Consider the following 27,474-nt stretch of genomic DNA (forward strand, 5'->3'; position numbering starts at 1 on the left):
GTTTCAGTACATACTAGAATTCTAAAAAAAAAAAAAAGCAGATCAATTCTGAATGAAAAGGGGAAAAACATCACATAATATACATGACATTCATGATTAAAATGGTTTTGGACAACCTTTGTCCACCAGGCTGGGCAGAAACCATTCAAGGAAAATGATTAAATAAAATGTTTCAACTCATTTTTCTGGTTGAGGGCTAATGGATGTAGTGTTTGGAGCATGTGTATAGTAGCTCTCTCGAAGGTTATCTATGTTGTCTCCTCTTTTATGTGCTCTGTTCTATGCCTATGTACAGTATCTCATAGCAGCTACACTGTTGTGTGCTTCTTTGAAATTATGAACTTGTTATATACTTTATAAGCAATTGCATTTCATTGAATGAGAAAAGTAAGGGCTATAGTTACACCAGAGACCTTCTGCGTAGAATATAATTGTATTATGTCAATAAGCGAACGGAACATTAGTCCAGTAGTTTGAAATATAAATTAAATTTTTAATGGAATGAAATCAAATCTTCCATTATTGATGGCCATTATCAAAGGTGAACTGGATGTGATTAGGCTGGTTGTAGCAGCACTGCAGCAGTAGCACTGGTGGTGTGGGCTTCACACACAGGTAAGCACTGCAGTGTAGCCCAGGCATCAAAAACACACAAAGTGTTCCTGACTTTGATTTTTGATGGGTTTCTAAATGTGTGAGAGAAAAAAAAAAGTGTGTCCCCACCCCCCCAGCCCCCGCAGTGTCCCCAGTGACCTTCCCCAGGTGACGGACAGGTCTCCATCAGCTGCTCGGCCCCAGAGAGCCAGAGCAGAAGTGCTTTGTCCAGATTGCTTCATCAGGAAATTGACTGCCGAACAATTACCGTCGCAAATGACGTAGCCGCCGAAATGGCAATGGAGGCAGGAAGAGGACGGGAAAGTAGCAAAGCAAAAAAGAGAGAGAGAGAGATAGAGGTGGAGAAGATGTTTCCATAGTTACCTAATTGGACACGTCCCCGTCACCCATTCACGATCACACTGAATAAAACACATCGTCCTTTTTTCTGCCATTTTGGCCCATCATTTCAAAAGCTGCTCTTATTCTCCTCACACCAGATAAAAGGACATTGTGTGAAAAAAAAATGTTTTTGCTGCTCCAATTACCTTCTCGTTATCTTATCTAAGCTTCTGGCAACAAGAACTGAAGCTCCTTTGTCCTATTTCTCCCGCTGCTTCATGCTCTCTGCTAGGACGCTGGAGAGGATCTCCAGCGCCCGTCCACCATCTTTTTTTTTTTCGTTGGAGAATGTCTTGTTTATTTCCCATCCGTCCTCTGTCTGTGACCGCCCGCATGTTTCCATTGCTGATGTAATGCAGCGGCTTTGTGATGACGCCTGCTGTTTGGGAGTCTTTATCAGAGCCAGCGGTCTTATCTAGATCTATACAGTATACAGTATTGGTTTGATTGACTGAGCAGTGATATATTTGTGCGTGGGTCTGTGTGTGTTATCGCGGCCGTAGTGCTCTGGTTTTATAGGATCAGATATCTGCTTTGTTGATGCAGGAATCAGATAGGAGAGGATGTGAGGGAGGAACGTGGCAGGGAGCAACAACAAGGTGTTTGTTTAGACAGAAGCCACAAATTTCATCGTAGGTGTGTGTGTGTGTCTGTGTTTGTGTGTGTGTGTTTTCACTGCTTTGCTCGTCCTTGACCTCAGCCTGAGGGGTCCCAGACTCGGTGACTAAGCTGTTTTATCAGGGTGTGAGAGGCTGCGTCAGTTCATGTTGCCCCGCAGGCACAGCTGTACTTCTATCACTGGTGCCGTGCTCAAACCTTGTTTTGTTGTCTTTTTTTTTTTTTTTTTTTTGGTCCCTCTCCACCTTCCCTTTATTCATATTTCATGTAGAATCTGATCAGCTACGGATTCTTGACTAGAGTTTTTTCTAACCTCAGAGCGGTGAAACCAGACAGGCTCCACTGCAAGAGTAGAAGAATAGGAATGTTTGTCTCAGAATCGGAAAGTTTTTTTCTGTGGCCGACAGACACAGACATAACGTGTGCACTCTTGACTCCATCTGTGTTGTTTGATGGACAGGGGATAAATGCAAAAGCAAAGTGGTGGAGAGATCTTGAACCCTGACAAGCAAATCCTCCGAGTCCTGCCAAATGAGAATGCGATTTACCTGCTCGGTTCTCCATCCCAAGCACTCCTCCAAATCCTGCTGCGTACCGTCGGGCCACAGCAGAGAGGCACCGAGAGATGGTGAGAGTTTCCATGGGGAGAAGAGAGGAAAGGTTTTTCTTCTTTTTTTTTTTTTGAGAGCATCCTGTTATTATTCTGCCTCGGGTGCCGAGCAGAGAGAAATGAGTGTTCTGTATTTATGGGACCTAACACAAAACATCATGTACACATACACACACATATACACACATAGTAAGACTGGCAGCAGCATCTCAATGAGATGGAAGGTAAAAGTAAGAAAATAAAGACTTCATACAGGATGTGAGGAGGACCGCTCTGTGCAGGCTTGTTTCTCACAGGCAGACATGAGGCCAATGAGTTCATGAAAGTTCATGACTTGATTTCAAGTGTGTAAATGATCACAAGCGTGATAATGGAAGACATGAAGACATTTTTAAAAAAAAATAATAAAACCTCCACAGGTCGGCCCACCACCTCGGTGTAGACTAAAATATCTTAACAGCTATCGAACAGATTGACATTCAGTCCAAACCTCCCTGCTCCCCAGAGGATGAATCAGCAGCGACTTTGTTGATCCTTTGACTTTTTCCTCCTGTGCCACTGTGAGACTGACATTTATGGCTTTGAGGGAAATGTCTCAACAACTGTCGGGAACATCGCCTCAGGATGAATTGTAATTACTTTGGTTAGTCTGTGACTTCTGTTCGGGCGCCATCAGGTCAAACCTCGCCCAGGTTCTCTGTGTTGTGGCCAAGTTAACTAATGATATTCCTCAGTCAGTCGTGTTCATTATTCAGTCTAGTGATAATTAGGAAATGTAAACACACAAACACAGTGTATTGTGTGTGCATCCCGCTAACACGTTAACATTTAGTTCAAAGCCTCACAGAGCTGCTGGTGTGGATGGAGACCAGTGTTAGACACATTACTTTTAAATTTGTTATTGTTACTAGTTACTTTCCCCAAAAATAATGACTAGTTATTAGATGTACTGCTTTTTTCAGTCTAGTTGATGGACTGAAAAAAATGTCTATATAGCATACACCTTAAAGGGATAGTTCAACATTTTGGCAAATTCGCCTATTGCCGTCCTATAGTCAAAAGGGATAGGTTCATTACTTTTAATTATCAGTGCATATTGTGTTGAGATCGGCGGGGCAGAGACGTGAGCTGCTCAGCTAACACAATGGAGGTGAATGGTACAGGTCCCCTGTCCCTCAAAACTCATCAAATACACAATCCAACATCTCCAGAGCTATTAAGTAATAATAAACTTTAATAGTACAAGACAGAGTTATTTTCGAGGCAAATGCATAACCTGAACTACATTCCAGACACGGCTGCTGGGCGGAGTGATTTCAATAGCGCAAGTTGTTCCGAGTATTTGCTTCATCTGTTGTAATGTTACATAATTATACATGATTATCTCTCTCGTCTCTGCCCTGCAGATCTCAAAACAACATGCACTCATAAGTAAAGGTAATGAACCTACCTCTATGACTATAGGGAATATGGCAATAGGCAAACTTGCCAAAATGTTGAACTGTCCCTTTAACAGGTGTATTATCTTGAGTCAAGTAACAGCGAGTAACGGCAATGGTTTATAACGGGGGAAACAGTAACTTTTTTTGATTACTCGTTATTGAAAAAAGTAGCGCCATTATTTTATAACGCCATTATTCCCATCCCTGCTGGAGACCCGCAGTCGTGTCGTGACAGAACATTATGGGTTGTTCAGTCACTGAGTGGCTCATTCACAGAGTCGGTATGAGGAACAGCCGAAGCAGCCTCTCGTCTCCGGGGGTGACCTGTTAATTAAACATGTCCGACTCCTTTCAGCAGCTGTGGAAAAAAGCGGGGAGGAGGTTCACTACATGGAAAAAGCTTGCAGCGTCGCCGTTATTAAGGCGTCAGGCTTTACTCCTCCTGCCGCCCGCCCGTCTCCAATGAGGGATGTCCGTCCACCGTGGCAGAAAACAGCAAGGACGGCAGCTCACGGCCAAGTGTCGGTGCATTATTCATGCTGCTTGTAAATTGGCCAGCTGCAGTCTGCTCAAGAGAAATTGCTCTGAGTTTGAAATACACTTTCTCTTCCCACACAGCAGGGCTGCTGCTCACGAGCTGCAGGTTTCCAGCGTCGTCGTTTCCACACAAACCACTGTTTCATTTTGTTTCCCATCATCTGTAATTCTTCAGCGGTGCTGATTCAACGCCTTTGTTTTTCTCATGTGCTATATAGCCTACTGTATCAGATTGGATTATACAGCATGCACAGTGTCCCCCACCTGTTCATTCATGTATTTCCAATACATGTGCAGTGCATTTTCTTTTATTTATTCACTTATTTATTTATTTATTCCTCCCGGATCCATGGAGGTGCCAGAGGGCGTAATGCAATTGTGAATCATTGGGACTTAGGTAACTCTTTTATATTGCTGCCAAGCCCAAACATATTTCGTAGCAGAACCCAATAAAGCCGCAGTGATTTATGAACTCCACTTTTTCACTGGTTTGCCATCTATTCTGTTTTTTTTTTCTTCTTCAAAACCAATCTTGAGAATGGCACATCTGTAAAGTGATAAGGAGAATGTTGATGATGATTTTTGCATGTGGCCCGGGGAGCGCAGGGAAAAGAATGAGAGAGAAAAACAAATTGAGACCATTATACTGAATGAGAATTTTTGCTGTGTGAGAGAATGGCATGCAAACAATAGCTGTGTTTTTTTAAACAAAAATCTCTCCTCTCCCCCCCCCCCCCCCCTCTCTCTCTCTCTCTTCTTCTCATATCTTTAGATAACAAATATGCCCCTGCAGTGAGTCTAAACGGCTTCATATTCATCCTGGGAGGAGCCTATGCTCGAGCCACCACTATCTATGACCCAGACAAAGGCAATATCAAGGCTGGTCCCAACATGAATCACTCTCGGCAGTTCTGCAGGTAAGAGATTATTAATGTTGCAGCAGCATGTGTAAGTTAAATACCCTGTGACATTATTTCACAGCCTTAAAAGATAAAGACAGGTGATACATCAAGGGGAAACCAACATTAAGTGTCTTAGAAAGGTGATGGGCTCAGAACAGCTTCATTGCTCAACGAACACTGTTCCTCCAAAGAATATTCATTTATTTGGGGTTTGGATGGTGGTCTAAGATCCCCCTGTTAGGTGGAGATCTGGCTACTGCATCATATGGTTCACGTCATTTTCAAACCACTGATCTATGACTGGTCACATTGTCATTGTGGATGAGACCACCCCCATCTGGATAGAAATGTTTAATCACAGGAAACCTACCTGCAACTTACCCTTGAGCAAGAGGTAAAACCAGATGAGCATAATTACAAGTGTAGAAAAGCAAATCATCAACATTATACAAAAAGATCTGACAGTTAGTGAAAGTAAAGGCAATGAAATATGAAAACAATAACAATGGATCCCTTAGGGAAAAATATCAATTAAACACATATCAGACATGACTAAAGACAAACAAATAAGGAGACACTTCCAGAGTGTTAGATCTAACACCTGATCACCTTCAGTTGCAACCCTTGACCTTGAGGTGAACACCAAGCCTCCACCCGCAGGTTGAGCACGTACCATGTCAATAAAGTGGAGATGTAATTGGGAGCAGAGCCATTTAAGGCTTTAAAATTCAGTCATAAAAATTTGAATTCCATCTGAAGTCTAACAGGGAGCCAATGAAGGGAGGGGGAGCACTGGAGTCATTAGATTGTACCTGCTGGTTTTTTCCAGTAATAAGTCGAGCAGCAGCAATTTGTACAAGCTGATGGATGGAGTGGGGATGGAGGCCGAGAATAAATAAATGGATGTAAAGTTCTGAAGATCAGTGATTGAGTAAAATGATCTGATTGCTAAGCTGGTGGAAAAAAAGACTGAGCCAAATGTTTGGCTTGATTATCAAAGATTAGGATGGCATCAGATATCACCTCTTCATTCTTAAAACCAGGCTTATTACAATTAGAAAGGTTGTCAAGATTTGCATTGAGGGAAATAAAATACTGCAGCACTAACCAGTTGAGCAGCCGTCGTGACTGAAGCCCAATGACAAAGTCACACAGACCTTGTACCGCTCTCCATCCTCATACAAAATCAGATTTGACTGGTCTCCCCCAGCATGTTTATATGTGATGCCACGGAACATTATTAGATGGTAATTGCTTAATTGGACCATGCAAGTGCATCTGTGTGGATGCATCTGGTTGTTTCTCCGCTCATTATTCAGTTTTTTTTTTTTTCCTTTTAGTTGTCTGTATGCAAACCTCGAGATTATTAGTAATGCGTCAGTCTTGTGTAATGACACAGGTAAAAGGTGCCACAGGGAAAATGTATTTGGATTAGCTAATTAAAATTTGAACCAAACCAGTTTTCATCTGACAGATTTTTTAATCGGCGCTTTTCTGGTACAAAAACTAAAATAATTTCCTAATTCGTGGGCTTGTTTGATAGCTGAATTAGCTTGATCAGTAACAAGGACTCTTGTCTCCCTGAAAGAAACAAAGGTTTTGCTTGGTTAATCAGATTTCTTTTTAAGTAGCTATTTCCCATTCTGTTGTGTTTTTATCCAGAGTTATTAGAGTTGACTCAGAGAGACACAGAGAGAGAGAGAGATTTGCTTGTGTAAGTGTAAGTGTAATGTTTTTGTTGTGAAAGTAGAAAACTGCAGTCTACACCTGTAACTTTAATAGAATTTGTGGACACATAATGGCTGATAAAGGGAGATAAATGGAAACTAACAACAGTGGGATCATGTCCTAATATCCCAGTCAGCTCAAGCCACTGAGGTGTGGAGTTTGCTGGATAATGAACTCACAATTTTCTGGGCCCGAGCTGTGTTTTTTTTTTTTTCACAGAAGCTGAGAAAGAAAGAAGCATGCGTGAAATACATTTGGGAAGCAATTACAGACAGTGATCTTATGTGCAGAATGTATAACATAAATCATGTTGTCAGAGTTATTGATAAGCTGCAGCAGCACACGCCAGGCAGCTGTTCTGCTACATTTAACTAAGTCTGATGCAAGAGAGGAAGAGATGGAGGGAGGTGGGGTTGGCTGGTGGTGGGGGTTGGGGGTGGTACAACAAACACGCAGAGCTGCCAAAAGGGAACTACTCAGAAACAGCCCTATCTGCACTGCATGCTCCTGCACAGAAGATGAAGTCTAGCAGGTCATTGTGCAGGAGAGCTGATATTCTCCCCTGGCTGCGTCCGGCCCCTCCGCAGACCTGCACCTCCTCCTCTGTTTATCAAGAAGAGCAGCTCCAGGCTTTGCCCTGCATGCTCTCCATTTTGGATCAGCTGTGCTTTCTCTCTGAGTAGATTTAGGCTTTATGTAATAATCTTTTTCGGTCCCAACAGTGTAGTGAATTTCTGCAATAGGACTGCATGTTGTTCGCTCCGTGTGTGTGTGTGTATGCGTATGTGTGTGTTTGAGCGTGCACCTTATGTAAATGCAGATCGTTCCAAACCCCAATAGGAGTACAAAGCCCTAATCAGCTTACAGCCCAAGTTTTAATCCTCTCTGCACACAAACTCCTGTTTCTGTTTCTCATATCAAATGACTACATTTGTACAGATATTTGCTTTTTCATTAGTTTTCTCTTTTGCCCTCAAGAGGAAATGTAATGTGTGTCTGTGTGTTGTTCCCCCCCCCCACCTACCTTACAAAGTAGCCTTGTTGGACATGTCGAGAGCTTGTGTTAGATATGTCAAATAATCTCAGGCGTGGCGCCCAGCATGACAATCGGCACGCTTTGTGAAGATGTTGTCTTCTGTCTGGCTTTGTTGTTTGGTCACGATTAACAATAAGAGCAATACTCCTGCTGCTGTGACTCATACTGTGGCTATCAAACATCAAAGCTCACATTAGCTCACACTTGCTTTCACCCACTTATCTCCCCGACACCGCTGACCTCTCATTCTTTGCACCACGGATGATGTCTTTGACCGGTTGAATGTTTGTATTATGCAACAGCGTCAGGAGAACACGTTTGCAATAGCAGCAATTAAAGGATCTCTATTGCACTCATAAGAAAGGGAATGGTAAGACCACTAATAATAAGGAAAACACACTGGCTAACCGTTTGATGCAATACAAATCTAAAAATTCAAGAAGCAATAGTTTCTTTCTGGCAGAGTTGGATAAGAAGATTGAAACGACTCCCATCTATTCATTGAATATAAGGCATTAGTGTGCAGCCAGTTAGTTATGTTATCTTAACACTGTTTAACACTGGAAACAGAGGGATGCTGCTAGCCTGGTAAGAGAGCGTTGCCTAGAACTCACTTATTAATTCATTACATCTTGTTTGAATGATTCGGGCAGTAATTGTTGAGTTATAACACATTTCACAGTTTTAATGGGGGTTATGTGTCCAGCTGTGTCTTTGCTGCGTGCAAAAGCAAAGACACAGAAATTCAAGATAGTTTCTGGTCGAAGCCAAGAAACCGGCACTTGTAAAATGGGGATTTGATGTTTTCACACTTGAGTCTTTTTTTCTTTGGATTAAACAACTGACCCCAACAAATGGGCGAATAATCTCCTCATAAAATGGCAGCCAGGCTAGCTGTTCCCTGCTCAACTGAGCCAAGGCACTGCTGGCTGTTGCTTCATATTTAATGGACAGACATGAGCACAGTATCAACTGTCTTATCTCACCACCTGCAGAAAGTGGATACACATACTGTATGTTCCAAAATGTTTTTTTAGTATATTTTTGGGGCTTTTTGCCTTTAATTAATTAATGTATTTATTAGTTTATTTGAAAAGGGACGGTGTACATTAATAAAACATTGTAAAAACAAATGTAAACGTACCTGAGTTAGCTAAAAGGCGAATTTTCATCAGTAGTCCCTCTGCCTGATGTTAAAGGGCATCCTTTTAAAAAAGACAGCAACAATAAAGTACCAAATATAAAAAAGGTAACACATTCTATACACAGTTGAAAGACAATAACACACATCCACAACTCCATCATGCTCTTAACTCATTGAGTGCCGCGCTCCTTTCCAAAGTTTTAGTCAAGTGTACCGGCAATTTAGACCATTTTTGACGATTTTTGTAGAGCCACAGTGTATTCTATATTATTGCCACCAACACATAATGTACTGTGGCTCATTTGAAAGGTGAAACTTTATGCTTCAAATGGCCACAAACCGTTTGTTTCTACGTGCCTCTGTTCCTGAGAAAAGTCAAGCTAAACATGGCTGGGTTTCACCGGTGTCTAGTTTCATAATTAAAAAAAAACGAGAAAATCTCGTTTTTGGCACTTAACGCAGGGGAACGAAAAACGAGAAATTACGTGGTTGGCACTCAATGAGTTAATTGATAGGACAGTTGAGAGAGACAGGATATGGCGAAATACGGCGCTTCATATTCCAAAATGTTGAACTCGCAAAGATCATAAACTGGAAATCTGAACAAAACAAATGTGTGTTTTTTTTCGCAGCGCCGTGATCCTGGACGGGAAGATCTACACCACGGGAGGCATCGTGAGCAGCGAGGGTCCGGCCCTGGGCAACATGGAAACCTTCGACCCTTGCACCAACACTTGGGCGCTCCTGCAGTCACTGCCCTGCCCGCTCTTCAGACACGGCTGCGTGGTCATCAAAAAGTACATCCAGAGCGGCTGAGGCCCGGCCTCTCACACACCCGATGACACTGGGTCGACGCCAAACACCAGCTGAGCTCCGGTTGTGGGACAGTGTGCGACGGCAGCTTAGGGCCGGGCCGGTCGGTCGGTCGGTCAGTCAACGACCTCTGGACTTGACGCCAGCATCCATCCATCCTGTTACCCGTCCCACCCGACCCCACCTCCCTAAAAAAAAAAAAAAAAGAAGCCCTGTGCAGAATGTACTCATGTTCAACTACTTAGCCATGTCAGGTGGCCATGCCTAACCTCCAGTACTGTATGTGTCATGGTAGTAGTTCATCCTCCCATCCACCAGGCACAGGGACCCTCTTAGTAATTTACAACCTCCTTGATTTTAAACGAGGCTGTAATTTTTGTTTTCTTTCTCTCAGTTCTGTCTTTTCCAGATCTCTGTGAACTCACCGCCTCCCTGTTTCTTAAACACACAGCGCAGTGAAAAGCCATCGCAGGTCCAGATCCTTGTCCTTGTTTTGAGTAAAATCGTCTTTGACAGGTGTAGGCTTCATAGTCATTCATTAGAGAGAAGAGTTCCTTTGTGGTGTATGAGCATTTTTCAGTAGTGACATCTACAGGACAGGAGGAAACGTGAGGGGAAGGAATCCGACTGTTTTCCTCTTCATCAGTGGATTTGACGAGCTTCCTCTCTCTCCACTGTGGCAGGAGGTGACATTCCTGCAGTGAGCGTGGATTTATGAGGTAATTTCAAAAACAGATCTGAACTCTGTGTAACCCTGCTTTTTTTTTCTTTTTTAAATAACTTGCTAAACATAGGGAAATCCATACGATGTGGGTCAGGTAGGGTTTAAAAAGGAGAAAATCTTTATTTTTTTTCTTTGTTCTTTTGAGAGTCCAGGCTGATTGAGATATCATCTGGAGGGTGATTGGCCTGTTTTTTTTTTTTTTATCCCCCGTTGATTTATACTCTCAAGTTCTCTGGGAAAAAGAAAGCGCTGGATTTAGAGAGAGAGAGGGAATTCCTCCCTTCCGCTGATGTCGGAGCAGATGTTCAAGTTGGGGCAGTTCCTCCGTATAAAAGCACAATAATCACCTGTGACTGTTATCATTCAAGTTATCTGTTGATTCATGTTTTCCTCTGTCTTTCACCATTTCCCCCCCTCAAACCACCCCCACCTCTTTTTTGTTTTGTACAATGTGACTCATTGCAACCCACAAAAGATGTTGGGTTGGTATTCTGTAAATACAGGAAGGAAATATGTATATTTTAAAACCTGAAGGCAATTCTGTATAAATGTTTTTAGAAAAAAAAAACTGATAGGTTGGATTCAAATGGTATGTCTGTAAATCTGTACCCAAAAAGAAGAAATTAACAATTGTTATTATTGAAACCTAATACATATACCAGAACAATGAACGCCTTGTCAAGTCTGGTTTTTTATGTTGTTTTTGTCTGTTTACTTGAAAGAGGCCAGTGAGGTCTCTAACAAGCATTTATCACAGCACACTGGTGGGAAGAACATTTTGGGATGTAAAAACATCGAGGTGTGATTTTTGAAAAAGAGCGACAACTAAAATGTCTTTACTAATATCAGGTTGTGTGGACTTTTTGAAAACAATTGCCTTTTCAGTGTTTTCCTAAGAACTAGAATTTCCACCTCACAGTGGTTTCTGTCACCAGCCAGACACGTTGCAGGAGATGTGGCCCCAGTCTCCCCTCTCAGACATCAGTCAACATCTCTGGCCATTATAAAGTGCTGATGCTCAGTTTGGATATAAAATGTCATTCATTATATCCATTTAAAAATCAAACTGTCATAATTTACGTATAAATTCATGTGTTATGGTCAAAAATGTGCTGCAAGGTCACAGTGGCCTTGACATTTGACTTTTGGAAAATGTTCAAATAATAATTTCATCCTTGAGTCCAAAACGAGCTTGACACTCCACATTCACGAGGCCAAACACATGTTTTTGTAGCATTGGTGATCTTTGGCCTTCGACCACGAAAATGTAATTATCATCTTTGCCTTAAGCACATCTGCGCCAAATTTGACAACCTTTAAAAAAAAAAAACACTCAACCCTGACCCTGAGTGTGGAGGAATAACAGCGTTGGATTTTCCATTCATCCAACCTAACAGTAAGGAAACCAAACTTCACATGTACAGTTTGCACCTTTTATTCAAGTATATCACAGCAGTTTATTTGAGAAATACAGTAAATGTTTCATTTCAAATATAACTTACACTAAAGTAACCATTGCGAACAGGTGTGTTAAATACACAAAAAGAACTGACAAAGCTATGAAAAGTCTTGACTAAATTAACTGTGAAAAAAATAGGGAAGAACAAAGTAAATCAGGATAGAACAAACCCTTTCTCCTTCTGCATACTGGACTACGCAGTCAACTACCAGACAAAAATTGGTTGTTAGTCCAAACTGGCTACAATTTATAACAAGAAAGGAAGATAACAATGTATGACATTTAAACTACCCATATATTATTTTCAAATGTGTTTTTAGATCCATAAAAAGAAACTCTTTTGGCAGAAAGTGAACAATAATAATAATAAAAAAGGTTAATCTGGTTTTGATTCTATTTCTGGGATGGGAAATTCATGTTAGTATCTTCCAGTACGCCACAGTCTGTAACCACTTTTGACAAAGAAAACACAAGGACAATGAAATAAATAGAAAAGGTGAAAGGGCATGTTGTCGCATGTTGAACCTGAGAGATCTGTAAACCCTTTAATCCCCCGTACACGCCAAATAAACCTGCTACACAAACGCTACGCAATTCATCAAAACTTGTTAAAACAGACGCGTGATTCTTCCCCATTTGTTAAATTTCAAACATACAAAAAGACAATTTACTGAATATTAGGTGTAAAAAGTTTAATAATAAATAATCAAAATCATGAGATGATATTCTGCAGAGAAAAAAAAATACAATTTGAGAATTGTCGATGGATGTGTGAAGAGTCAAAAAAAAAAGCTTTCTCTCTATCTTCTAACAAGGTCTGGGTTGATAATAATGGGAAAGAGGAACAGATCTAGGACGCCTCCTCAGTGTCAAGGTACAGTAGAAACTACGAGAACCTGAAACTAAAGCATAGAATCAACAATTAATGAAATATCCTTAAAATTTATGCAATCATCATCTGGCTCAAATGCAAACATACATAACAATCAGAGATATAAACAACTCTTGGATTACTGCAGCAGCTGTGGTTGCACTGATCTGGTACCTAAGATGGTACTGTAGATGTCGCAACAGTATTTTAGGGGGAGAAAAATACTGTTTATGTACCCAGTAAACAGTTTTTCGCATTAAAATAAATTAAGCTGAGGTAGCGTTGGTTTTTCTCTCTGCAGTAGTCCAAGTGCCAACCTGTCATTGCCAGTTTGCATATGGTCTTTGCTTTTTATCACCTAAAATCTGAGAAAAAGGCAGAGGTGAGCTGGGGTCAGAGTTGCACCAGGCGGTTTTGAGGATCGGACGAGAGTGCTTTGAGAGAAAGAAGGTGCCTTCGCCAGTCTACACCTGCTCAAAATATGGCATCTCCAAAAGTATGAACATGCCATAAAAACCTTATAAAGCTTCAGTAAACACCTTCATTTACTGCAGTTAGAAAACATACAACTGTGTTGGCCACAGATGAGAATCCAGCTTCTCTGGTCTGGTGTTGAGAGAACAGAATGAAATAAATCCATAAAGTCGGTACACACATGTAAAAAAAGGACACCAAAAAGAAAAGAAAAAAAATTAGAAATTAATTCTTGTAATGCTTTATACACACCTTAGTGACGGGCACTGCCTAGAATGGCCTTGTTCAAATGTGGATTACACAACCCATGCAAAAACAATCAACTCAAGCAAAGCATCGTATAAAAAAGTAAAAAATAATTATCAAATACACAACATAATACATCGGTTGTATGACCATCTGATCAAACAGTTTCATAGTTTGAAACAGAATTCCTGCGAACAGGCACCGTTCCTGTCAGCACCTTTTGAGGGAGTGGGATAACACTTGGCACAATAGATCACTTGACTCACATCATTAGTTTTACTCTCTTCCTTCTTTTTGCATATGAAAAACTGAAGAGAAGCTGGTGCTGTCAGCCCCTACCTGCTGTCTGCCCCGAGTGGGGACTGACCTCCCCCCGCCCCCCGCTCCCCCCTCACTGGTCTGGGGTAAAACAGGGCTGGAATACATTTAAATAACCTTACAACATATCAAGTGCTTCACACTTTGGGACCGACACCGACACAGCCACGAGAATCAATATTCTATTCCTCAAGTTTTCAAATGCCTTCTTTTCTTTTTTTTTTGTTGTTGACCCAGTTTTAAATTCAACTTAGCAGAGATGTGTAACTTTGATATGTTGTTATCACCCTAATGGCATTACAGAGATTTTTTTCTTTTTTTTCCTTTTGCTTCAAGATCACTGTGACCTCAGTGGTTAAGACCCACCCCAACTTGGAGCCAGTTCATTGTCACAAGGAGTAAATTATAAATCCTGCTGAATATATCAGTTTCATATGAGGTTTCAAATAAGGCACACACTAGGCAGTGCAAAACTACAGACGCGTTCCAATTTGTACTGCTTCCAGTTCCTCAGTCGGGGTGTCGATGGGAAAAAAAAAAATCAACTGGCGGGCACAGCTTGAGCGGGAGGGAAAACATTCATACTGTAAATAGAGTGAGGGGGGGAGAGGGGAGAGAGGAGAGGGGAGAGAGGAGACGGGGGGAGGGGGGGGGGGGTAGCTAACACCAAACTATGCGGGACATGACAGTCCGCTAAGACTGTGAACGCCAGAGGAACGAATGTTTGGAGGGAGGTGGTTTTACAGATACGCCCCGTACACCGATAACTCTGAGACAAACACTGAGGGGGCTGACAGCTTTTCCACACCTGATGACCGCCGTGATGAAGAGGACACAACCGGCTCTAGTCCCCGCTGCGCCGCCAACGCCGCCGCCGCTGCTGTCGACTTTGTGTTCGCACCGAAACTTCTTTGTAAACTCTAGTTCTGGGTGAGTGTCCTTGACGGTGGCTCAGATATTGAAACTAATCAAGTAGCTAACAAAAAAAAAAAAATGGGTGAAAAATAATAACGCGGTGATAACTGGCCTGTGATGAAGCGTTGCACTGGAGGGCGAGATGGGCTCAGCAACGTAGTTCAGTGATTCAGAACATTGTCTGCCCCCCTTCTAGCGGCACTCTGCATTCACACTTCTGCTGGTGAGGATCCAAATGTCTGAGTGAGACTGTGCGTGTGTGTGTTGTGTGTGTGTTTGTAATATATATGCATACCCAAGTGTCGGGGGGTGTGTTGTGTATGCGGCGGCTTTACTTCCACACAGAGAAGCGGCCAGGTTGCAGTGTGACATCATCACCCGATCTGTTGGTTTTGCTAGTCGTCCACGTTAAGAAGTAAATCCCAAGAGCAGCATGGATAAAATAGCACCCGAGTAGCACCGGCATCGCCCGTCACCGTTGGTGTGTGTGTTGTGTTGTGTGTGCGTGTGTGTGACTGACACACCTCCAGGGGGTTTGGTTGTGTAGAAGGGGGTCTGGATCTGGCCAGGTTCCTGAGACGATAGCACCATTGAATGTCTCTTGTCCTCAACCTCGTCCTTGTTGTGCTCCCTCCCGGCAACAGGAGGGCGCTGGATTTCCCGTGTGTTTGCGTGTGTGTTTTGTTTTTTTTGTGTGTTGAGGGCTGCACTCTGAAGCTCCTTCACTCAGTTTGTCTTTGTCTTTGTGGTCCCAGGCTGTTCAGGATTGAACCTGATAGGTATACTTTTCCACCCATCTCACAGGAATGTATCAAAATGCTGGATTCTCTCCTCCATCTCCTGCATCACAAAGACAGAGAAAGACACACACACATATCAACACATGATACCGCTTAGTCTCAACCAACACTGCAAACTCGGATGTGTGTATAAAGCATCTGGCACCACGGTTTCAATATTACTTGGAAATTTCCCACAGCAAACAACAGCTTTCACCATGATAAATGATGTAAAATGAAGCAAAGCTGTGCTGGAATGAGACAGGCAATTTTTCTCAGCATGAAAACAGCAGAGTTTGACACTGACTAAATCTGAACAGAGCCGGAGGAAGAGAGATGGATGTTAGCCTGCAATAGACCATGATTAATGCCTTGAAGATGTTACACTGTGTGTGTTCTCTCATCTGAATGGCTGAGTCAGTGCAACAGACGCTGCTACAAGATACCAATCCACATCGACAACAAAAGTTTAAAAAATATCAACTTCACACTGCACAACAATTTTATACTTTTCAATGTGAACTTTCCCAGGGAGAGCCAAGCCCGTCCTCACTGGAAACTTTGTCATCACACACACACACACACACACACTAGGTCTATTCGAAAAGTATTTGCATTGACTTCCCAGCAGATTAAGCAAAACAGACAAAGTTTTGTTTCAGATGAGATTATTCTGAAAATTATTGTTTAGTCAGCGGAAAGAAAATTAATCACAATCACTGATTGATCCATTGTTTGTGCTCTTTAAGCAAAAATGCCCAAGATTTACTGCTCATGCTTCACTAATGTAAGTTATCCCTGTTTTCTGGAATCTCTGCTATAAACGGAATATTTTTGGCTTTTGGACAACTGCACACACGTTCTAGAGGTTTCAACAAGTTCACTCTAACACCTTTAAGGACTGAACAAAACACAGTGCATCGTCAGGTTGAGCTACAAGAAACTGTAAAAAAAACTTTTTTTTTAAAAAAAGAAAATCAATTTTCTGATATTTTACAAACCAAACAACAAACTGAGGTTTGTGATCAGATGAATAATTGTGATGCATAGACGGATGGACGGATGAATGAATAGATCGATCACAACAAAAAAAACGTAATTTTGCCCATACAGCATCAACACCTGAAGTTCTGTCTGATTTAAGTGGGTGTGGTGTGGTCCACCTGCCAAGGAGGAGTTCATTAAATTGTAAAACATACTACTATGCTACTATTGCTAGTATTAGGTGTTTTGAGTGTGACTGAACGAGGGCATGGAGATGTCTTCAGATCGAGACGTATCAAGTTTAAGCCAGTTTGGACAATGCATACTGGAATGGATTTCTAATGGCGAGACACTGAAATTCCCTACTACCACAAGGGGACGCTATAGTGAAAACTGCTCATTCCTGTATTCCCACAAATCATTAGAAGTAGATTACTTTGGTTTTTAGATTCTGTTTTTATTGCTCAGCATTGAAATACTCCGCTCTGCCTAATTAAAAATCTGGCCTGAATACCACATTCTTGATCACTTTTGATAGATTGTGAATTGAATGGCATTTCACAGCCAACGTCTGATTATCAGTGCCATTTGCAATCCTCTGGTGTCCACAAAAAGTGTTCAATTGCTGCTGAAGTCCGGGGTTAAATGAGACAGAGAGCACTTGCTCATTAGTAATCAGGATGTAATGAACTCAGCCCAAATATCTTGCGGTTTATTGTGAATAGTTTTCAAAAGGTCACGGGACTGATGTTGTGCTGCATCTGATTCTAAATTCTTCCCCTTTCTAACAGCCATTAAGCACTCAGCACACATTCATAATCCCGCAGCCACCAACACACCAGGTCGCAGGAGCTGTAAAAGCTGGAGGAGCTCTAAAAAGTGAAGTCAACATGCGACTGAATAAAAACTCACTAATTTAGAAAAATCCCTGAAAGCCTCAGCTCATCGAACACATCATCTATGCTTTTAACACCTCTCACTCTATACCCACACGCCCACACGCAAATAAGCTCTTAGCCACCCTGACACTTCACCCTCTGATCTAACAAGCTTCTGCGGCACCTACCTATGTCTCATGAACCTAAGAAGTAGAAAAGCGAGGCTTGTAGCGTCAGCTTTCTCTCTCAAACTGGAGGGTCAGCCAACATGGCAAGAAGCTCTCGCATAGCTGCAGAGCTCAGTGAATAAAACGGAGCAGAACTGCAGAGATGGAATTCATTTCCCCTCGGAGCTCCCAAACACTGTGCATTTAAGAAAAAAATCTAGCATTGCCTGCACTTCACTGTAAAGATGTCATCGATTTGTGATGCTCAACCCATTTGTGACAAAGGTATAATAAATTACTTTGCTGCGTCTACCTTTTTTGAACCCAGCTTATCTCCTTTACCCTCAGTTACTGATTTCCTCTATTTCCTGGATCAAATTTTCTGCAGTCCCCGAGAAAACAGGGTTCTCTGTGGCACGTACGTGTAGATTAGGAAAGTAGGAACAACAACAGTCAAAGTTGTTGTTTTTCACAAAAGAGAAAAAGAGTCAAGAGAAAACGATCTTGTGTTTTGTGTCTGCGTGAAGGTGTTGTTTCACAAGCTACTGACAACTCATTCATAATGATGAAAGCTGGGCCTGCATTGCTTTCTGTTCTACAGTCAATAGAGAAACAGCTCTCTCTGCCTGCTTCTTGATACTTTTATCTTTATGTGTCTGCTCAACATTGGTACTAAATGTCTTGAGAGAAGGTCTCAAAGGAAGCCCGAGCCCGGCATCAAAGTTAGATGTTTACCATTAATGATTTAAAAAGTACACACGCTCCAGATCTGTGTGTGTGTGACACAAAGTCACATTTCACTGCCTACCTGTGGGAATCAACAAGATGCTACAAAAAGCAGAACGGACCTCAGAATCAAAGAGGACATTTTGCAGCTTACACCTGATGCTGTATTGGACAAAAAAAAAAATTATGCCAATTATTAAATAACTTGCGGGGCCACAATCCTCAGCAGCGAACACACAAATAAGCAGAGAAATAATCAGCACTTGTGATGTTCAGCTAAAGCAGCCAGTGGCATGTACTGTGCAGCTCTGGCACCACACAGACCCAGGTTAAAGGTCAAAGGCTCGTACAAAGTCTTTAATTGCGGTCTGAGACACGGGCAAAATGTGATACCAGGCCGAGGGCGATACGAACGCCAATTTGTAGAGAGGAGCACAGTCGGCCTGTTATTGTGTACAGAGCAGAGATGGTCCCTATGGTTTTCACTGGAAGCAGGGTGTAGTCCGCTCCATCTGCTGAAAGGTCAGCTCTTCTAGAAGGCAGAGACAAGCCGCACCCAGAGGAGGACAGGGTGAGAGTAAAGGAGACAAATGTATGGACATGCTCCATTTCACTCGCCTCTACATTGTCGACACGAACGCCGCGCTCTGAAACATTAAGTGGAACTGGCTTCAGCTGACTTCATACGTGTGCGTATGTGCACATGTTTTTTTTTTTTTCTCTGTATCCTCTGGGGAGCTACGAGGAGACGACCTGCTGCGGAGCAACCTGCAGTTGTGTGTTGGGAAGGCAAACAAAGCACGTGCCAAACGCACTGACATTTCTGCTCCGGAAACACCAATTTAGGCTGGCAGTATGAGACGCACCCAGACGTGCCCCTCCCCCCCCCCCATACACACACCCCCCAAGTCCACCAGCAGCCGGCCTGTCGACAGGCGGCACCACCTGGCCGACCGCTCTCGCCCCCCCTCCCTTCTTCTCTGCCGCTTCCTCTCTGACATCCTGACAGCCAGCGTTGGCTACCAGCACCAGGACACTGCCATTCCTGGCCTGCTGTCTGCACTGACATCCTACAGCTGCAGCCGATGACCAGATGGGATTCTGGGAAAATATACAGGAGCTTTTTCTGTATGGAACATTGTCAAAACAGATCAGAAATGAAATTACTGTAGAAAGAAAAGACCTTATATGGAGGGTCTTTAATTGTTACCCGCCATATACTGTACTGTACAAGGAATGTAAGATGTTTCCCAAAGGGACTGAATTAAAAATGATATCCTTGAATAACAGCCATTTCTCTACTGTAATTAAAAACTTATATTTAATTCTCTAGGATTAGAAATTCGATTGAATTAAAAAAAAAAACATCTTGGTGTCATAAAGGATGAAAAAAACTATTATATTCAAATTTTAAATCTTAAGCTGTTCATTGAGGTTTTTGGAAATAGAAAACCACTAAAATTGTAATTCTACCTGTCAGATAACAAAAGGTAACTGACAAATTTTAATGAAGCCTGAAGCGAACGAACGCTGTGTGAAATTTTAGTTTCATATATTAACCATTCCGGATTCCAGCTTCTGGACTCAATTTATATCTGTGGGTCTTGTACACACAACTAGTGAACACAATCTTTTACATGCACTCATTTAATTTGAGTCCCTATTGTCCTCATTAGATCATATTCTAGAGGAACAAGGACACGAATACAAAAAGGAAAAAAAAAAAGAAGACTTCAACTCCAGCCTTTAAACCCTCAACCCACAACCTCTATTGATTTCAACTGTTACTGCTCAGCTGCACTTACTTCCATGGTGGATATCAACCCTCCCAGTGCCAACACCTGGCTGTGTCATGATTTTATCATGATATCATGCAACTGGCAGATGTGCTTCCCCATTTCAGCCTGTCTCAGTGTGGGAGGATATCCATGTCTAAGCTCCAAAACAACAACAACAAAAAAAATCTATTTGAAACCATTTTTCTGTCCCTATTTCAGTGTTCCATCATGGCTGGAACGTTATTGCCTCAATCGATGTTCCTAGTTTTTCAAAAACCCCCAGTGACAAAATAATATAAACTAGAATTACCCATTCACGGATTTATGCCTCAGCCATTCAGACTAGTTTCAGGTCACGCTCCTATCCTTTGTCCAGAATCACACAAAAACATCGACCATTTTTGTGAAATTTTGTTGGCTAAAATGTATTTTGTTAGGTCATGGTGACCTTGACCTTTGGCAGCCTTAGATCTGGTCAATTTATCCAACAGTCGAAGTGACCTTCTGTGCCAGATTTGAAGAAGTTCGGTCAAAGGCACGTGTACGGACAACCAGAGTACAATAAGCCTCTGGCTGTGGCAGTAGTCGACATGGAGGCAACATGTGACTTATCATCATGGGACCAGTTACTCGGACTGAGTTATTCTGCTTGCATGATGTCAAATGTGCAGGACAAAAAGAGAATAATGAAGCTACAATCCACCAGGCCATTTGCCTCAGGGCCTTTCAGAAATGGTGAATTCATCTCTTTTGTATTGCACACGAAGATGCCACAAACTGCCATATCATTTATAGACTACTTTCCTAAAGTGCTCTATATAAATACATGCTCTATAAATTCCCCCATTATAAAACTGCTTCATACAAAATAGGGGTACAAGTAATTATTACTTTCACTAAGAATTTTCATAGTTGATTCGTCAGATTTTGCCTTTAATCGACTAACCGTCAAATCATGTTGGTTTTTCCCTCACTGATTCATGATCTCATTTGCATCTTTTTCTTCTCCAGAGAAAAAAAAGTTCAAACCAGCCAAATAAACTAATTTAATTCTTCAGTTGGCATAAGATCATAATAACAGGACATTCTCCAGCCATCCTTTTCTTGATCTCACTCATTAAGGCTCGCGTGCACGACATGAATCACTGTGTCTCGTTTGGCGACGGTGTAGTGATGAGTGTGTGTGAGAACTTGTAAGTCCAATCATTGTGTGGGCCTGATATGTGCATCAGTGCATGACTCAGAGATGTCCACAAGTCTTTTTTTGCAAGTCCAAGTCAAGTCTCAAGTCTTTGGTCACGAGTCCGAGTCAAGTCTCAAGTCTTTGAGGGGTGAGACTTCATCAAGTCTCAAGTCTTTGGTCACGAGTCCAAGTCAATTCTCAAGTCTCTAAAAAATAAAAGTCTCCTGTCTCTTCTGGTTGTAATGACCCTTCTATCATCTGCTGCTCTCCGGTCTACTAAAGATACTGCACAGCTATATCTAAGAGATTCAAAGCATTTACTGTAGGTTATTATCACTCCTTTATCTATAGGCTTATTGATTAGTTGTTTATTATATGATCACTTTAAACAGTATATTGCAATGCAATATGAAGAAAACACAAGCTTTCCTTTAAAGAAAATTCTGAGTCAAGAAAGAATCAAGGCTGCTCTGCCCCTCTGCACTGGCCTTTTCGCTTTTTTTTTTTGCTTTGTTGAATTCAGAAAACCCAGATGAACAACATGGAAATGATTTAGGCTGTTAATTATAGGTCATTAGATCTGGATGGTATAGCTCACATCTTTATGTGCAGCAAAACCTTTCTGGAACTGCATGTTTCTGAGAGAAGAACTGGTTGTTATTATTTTTTTAATTAGCTCTGTCAACTCATGGGGGCGTGTCGACATGTGCAGACTTCCATACGGGCCTTCAGTCATATTTCGCAGCAGAAACATAAATAAACAGGAGGATTTAGCCTACAGTAGCCTGATATGTGCCAGTTATGCAGCAGCTAGTCCCCGTGAAGGAAGGTCTGACAACAAACGGACGTTGTACCTCACATGTAGGCTACGGACGGTGCCCCTATTAAAAAAAAGAAAGAAAAAAAGCCAGTTCACAGTCAGCTGTCACTCACCCGCAGCTGACTGCGCTGTCAGAGGAGCTCTGCTGTTCCTTTCTCTTTAGACACTGGTGTTTGGCTGCACTCTGTAGGAGTTCAATATGAAGATCTAACCTCCATCTGAATAACGTTACCGGCCATGTGGCGCTGCTCCGCTAGTGGTGTGTTAACGGCAAAAAAAAAAGATTGTCGGTCGTCCTGTCAGGAGGGAGGCACGAGCCAAAAAAAATAATGATTGTTCACGAGTCTCAAAACACGAGTCCGAGTCGAGTCTGAAGTCTTTAGGGCACGAGTCCAAGTCAAGTCTGAAGTCTCTGTGGGTGCGATTTCAGTGCGACTCGAGTTCGAGTCGCAAACTCGAGTCCCCATCTCTGGTGCATGTACTATAGACAGTTCAGGGGTCAAATGTCACAGTGCCATGGACAGTGCTGTTTTTTGTGTGTAGTGTACTTAATGTAGTTTAATTACATGAAATGAGGAGAGAGAGAGAGAGAGAGAGAGAGAGAGAGAGAGAGAGAGAGAGAGAGAGAGAGAGAGAGAGAGAGAGAGAGAGAGAGAGAGAGAGAGAGAGAGAGAGAGAGAGAGAGGCAGTACCCCTACTTTCACTATAGGTTTATAGTAAAAGGGCTCATCTCCCTGACCTGCAGAATTGAAAGATTTAAGAGGTCATTTGTTCCTGCTGCAATCGTTTTATATAACACTTGTTAAAATGTTTTTTGTGTTCATATTTTTTGTGTCATTGTTGTGTGAGCTACTGGACTAACTTGAATTTCCCTGCTAGGGATGAATAAAGTATTCTCTATCTATCTATCTATCTATCTATCTATCTATCTATCTATCTATCTATCTATCTATCTATCTATCTATCTATCTATCTATCTATCTATCTATCTGCTTGATTTCCCCATTGAACACAAAGGCATCTTGAAAAAACTGAAAATATTTCACCTTGAAGAGCTGTCAACTGGAAGTTTCTTTCTATTTTTGTTTAAAAAATTGATTAAGACAATTAATTTGTTAATCCGTCAAAAGAAATGTTTTAAACTATTATTCCGCTGGTGCCAGACATTATCCAACAATCTGACAAACAGTGTTGTATTATTTGACACTTTAGTTAAATATCAATTTAACAAAAACTGTCTGCTGGCTCAGAAATTGTGAGCGCACTTGTGACCGAGTGCATTTCTACTGACAAGTGGTCAGAGAGTCAAAGGCACTTTGAGAACGGCTGACCAACAGCATGTCTCTCTCACTGACCTCCAGTAGCTGGGTCTTGTCGTACTCTCTGCGGTAGCGGTAGATACACTGGCTGAGGAGGGAGTACAGCCGCTCCAGCTGCTCCACGCTGTGGCCCTCGCTCTTCTTCACCACCATATCCAATAGCGCCTGCAGGGAAGGACACAAGGAAATACATGTCAGATACTTGTCTTCTTGTAAAAAAAAACTTATATCCAGAAACATGTAAGGACACATAACAATGGAACAGACACAAGGACACAATACTGAATCACCGGTCACACAAAATAAGCGCCCATGTTGGCGCACTGAGATGAAGCGTTTGGAGGTCAGCTGTATTCAAAAGCAATTAAGAACAGAGTGACAGCTAATTAAAGCTAATCATAATTAGAACCAAGTTTACATTTCACTGCTACTTTAATTAAAACATTCTGGACAGTCAACGGCCTTTTTAATTGACCTGTTCCTCACATTTTACCCAATGCCTGTGTGTGTGTGTGTATGTGTGGGTCTATTTAAAGATGGGAGCTCATCGGAATGCATGGACTGAGACAGCAAAGGCACAATAATTAAAGTTACCATCAGTGACACAAGGCAAACAGAGAAAGCTCAGCAGAAATGAAATTGTGTGTGTGTGTGTGGGTGTGAGAAAGACAGTGACCATGTGTTAAACACACAAAACCAAGCCAATGTCAAGCTTAATAAGACATGAATGTTTGTCAGAGTCTCTTGTCAGCGAACATCTGAGAGATAATTACAGTGAGCAAAGGAAAAATGACAGAGGCAAAGAGGTTAGCATCGTATTAATCACTCTACTCCATCGGACTATGACTTGTGTTCCAGAGACAGAGCATTTGTCTTGATTTAAGTTCTAGACTGAGGCTTCACATCAACACTTCAGTAAAAACCACAACACAGAGCTCTCTCATGGCCAGATGTTCGACTTGAAGAGCAGTGCTTCACTCTGTACTTTAGAGCACGAACACATCGAACCGAGTTTGAGAGGAGTGAATTTCAAATATGAGCTGCTCCTGGGACCCACCTACGATTCAGCTGCTTAAATATCAAGAATAGGCTGAATTATCTCCTGGAATGTGAGAGTGTGAAGATTATGGCTATACTGTAACACCACAGAGACCACTAAGTCATGTTTAGGCTCTCGCTGTACGAGCGTTATACCTGGCCGCTGAATTGTTTTTTCAGCAGCACTGACTGCTGGCCCCAGAAAAGTCCCTGAGGACAGCCATCAGGACAAACTTTGGCTACTGTTGCATGACTGCGCTTTCATCTAGCTACCACGGAGTAGACGACAGTGACAGGACTTGGGAGACAGAGGAGATTATTAAACCCTGTCAGGGGGTCTTGCGTTCTTCTTTTTAGATTTATTTCGCTGCGTTACAGAAACCCACCACAGCCTTGTGAAACTAATTCTACCCCACGCTGAGCACAACAGCAGTAAGAGAGAGAGACGACACCTGTTACGGGATTACAGAGTCGGTAGCTATTTAACTCCTGAGGCAATAAATGAGTTTCGAGACGCCATGTTTTAAGGTCAATATTGAAAAAGAAGAAGGAAACTATTCAAATCTCTCTTGAATTCTGTCATTGAAAACAAGTTTAATTTTCGTCGCTTTTCTAACTTGACTTCCAACGGGCTCTTATCACTCTTCGCTCCTCAATGCCTTTCAAATATTCACATTGTCATCACTTAATTTGGCAGCCGAGGAGGATTCCTTGGTAATATGCCTTTGACATAAAAACCTCCACCTGGCCAATCTAATAACTCTTGGTCCCCTGACAAATAAAAATGTGCATACAGAACCTAAGAACAGTAAGACTTTCTCTAATATTCAGAATTCATGCAAGGTGATAATGATCACCACGACTGGCTCCAAAAAGTGCAGCCAGCCAGCTGCTCTATATTGAGAATATTTTATTGGTTTCTTTTTGTGCTTTTTAGACAGTAACTCTAGTGTAATATAATTCCCAGGTTTCATTGTTTCGACGCAGCCAAGAGAACTCATAAAAAGACAACCAAATGAAGCACATCATGGTGAGATGCCAATTTTAACAACACGTGCATAAAAGCTTTAATTAGCATCATTACAACCCATCTCACATGTGTGTAACGATGTGAAATCCTCTGTAAGACACTGCCGTCTTTTCAGCCTCCTACTGCATTACTTACCTATTTTTCATTATGCCCTCCATCTCTTTCTTTAAGTACATTTCCCTTCTTTATAGTGGAACTTCTCTCCTTTATAGTGCATCTTCTCACCTCCAGCCTATTTCAATGTTTTATGAAGCCGCTGCTCACCTCTTCTGAAACCCCATTTTCTCAGTCAACACTTGTCCAACTTCCCTGTCCAGTCTCTCCCCTCTCCCTCTCCCTCCCCCTCCCCCCTCCCTCTTCATCCCCTCAATCTATTCTCCTCTTACTGTTAGCCACCTGATTGCGGCCGTGTACTTCGCAGCCTTTTGTCGGCTTGATCAGGATGTCTGCGACGGTGTGGGGTAAATGGTGTGAGTGTGTCTTACACGGGCTCGGTGATTGAGTGAGCTCACTGCACACAAAAGGGCAGTAATCTCATGCGTTAAAGACTGCTACTGACATGGACCATTTAACCTAACCCCCTCTAAACTCCCTGCTCCATCAACCCCTCCCCATCTTTACTCACAACCCTTTTCTTTACTCACATCTTTATCTATAGCCATATTTCTTAAGACCACAAAAGGAGTAGGGAGTTAAATTAGTGCTTAAATTCATCCTGAGAGGATTTGATCATAAAAGGAGATTTTTTTTGGTGTGTTCTCTTTCGAGATTTATTGTAAAACTAATTGATACTGGATTTAATATGACATCTGAAAGTAGGTGCACAATTAGGATCAGACAATGATACTACTTAAATTGCAACTGCCTAAATAAGAATTACCATGCTAATGCAAAACAACACCACAAACTAAATGGCCATAAAGAGAAATATGAGTAGAATCAAACAGACACTTCGCCACAGTGTTCTAGCTCTGTTCTTTATGCCAGAGATCTTCAACAGGGGGTCCATGATAGTGGCCCCTATGAGAGGTGGAGGTGCTGCGGGGGGGTCGTGGAATTTTTAGTTGCGTAGACAATGTTTTATATCTTTTAGTTTCCGCATTCATGTTTAAAAAAAGAAAAAAGAAACGTCAATTTGAACAGCTTGTGTGCATGATTGCAGTTGACAGATATCAGCACTGCTATCAGTTAACAAGGTATGTTTTTCAGCAGTGGTAAGGCTACCCTACGCACTGCACCTGTACACGTTTTTAAAAAACCTGAATATGAACCTGTGTATTATTTGAATAGCTTAGTATAACATGAGCAATAACAAGGTATGTCTATACTGTACATGGCACTAGGCCCAGTTTAATATAAAAACATGTTATACAATATAGTAGGGGTCCTTGCTCCATGTCTGCATCCGTTTGGGGGTCCTTGGCCTGAAAACCGTTGAATGACATGATGAAGATGACATGCTGGTTCTAGTCACGCCACCGACCCCGTGGGCTTGTTGATATATTTCGCATGCCTTTCAGATTGGGTTAAGATCACTGGGAGTCATTAAAATCACCACTTGGTTCAAGTTTACCTTTTTCAAACTTGCCAAGCTGCTTCTCTGACACCAACATTTCAACTTTTGACACTGTGTCTTCATTAATTCTAAAAGGCAGGGGGGCACAGCAGCACTAGACTGTGTGTGCTACAGACCACATATTAAGTTTAATGAATGAAGTGTCACCTGCAACATTTAACACAGTTTGCAACCTGAGCTGGTTGACCTGTTAGCACACCTGCACACCATTACAGCTTTAAAATGTTAAGTATGGTTCCATCGTCTATAAGTAATTACAGAATCTTGATTTTAATATAATGATTTTGTTTTGCACTAATTAAATGAGCAGCAATTTGATGTGGTCTGTTAAATTTAACATCATTTTGTGCTATCAACATCCTG

General features: G+C 41.9%; 2 protein-coding genes across 2 annotated transcripts in view; one reads left to right on the forward strand and one right to left on the reverse strand.

Moving 5' to 3' along the window:
• Positions 1-9,829, forward strand: part of klhl29 (kelch like family member 29) — a gene marked incomplete at its 3' end in the record, with an annotated part of 210,032 nt that extends 200,203 nt beyond the window's left edge. The window contains 2 exon segments of the mRNA XM_084000631.1: positions 4,976-5,120; positions 9,646-9,829. Of these exon segments, the coding sequence (XP_083856757.1) occupies positions 4,976-5,120; positions 9,646-9,829 (329 nt within the window).
• A 2,273-nt stretch (positions 9,830-12,102) lies between these two features.
• atad2b (ATPase family AAA domain containing 2B) overlaps positions 12,103-27,474 on the reverse strand; it is a 78,776-nt gene continuing 63,404 nt past the window's right edge. Inside the window, exons 27-28 of the mRNA XM_084000794.1 lie at positions 23,504-23,632; positions 12,103-15,673 (exon numbers count right to left, since the gene is read on the reverse strand). Of these exons, the coding sequence (XP_083856920.1) occupies positions 15,632-15,673; positions 23,504-23,632 (171 nt within the window). The 3' untranslated portion in view covers positions 12,103-15,631. The remainder of the gene's footprint in view (positions 15,674-23,503; positions 23,633-27,474) is intronic.

This window comes from Trachurus trachurus (assembly GCF_905171665.1).
Source record: "Trachurus trachurus genome assembly, chromosome: 24".
NCBI classification, from domain to species: Eukaryota; Metazoa; Chordata; class Actinopteri; order Carangiformes; family Carangidae; genus Trachurus; species Trachurus trachurus.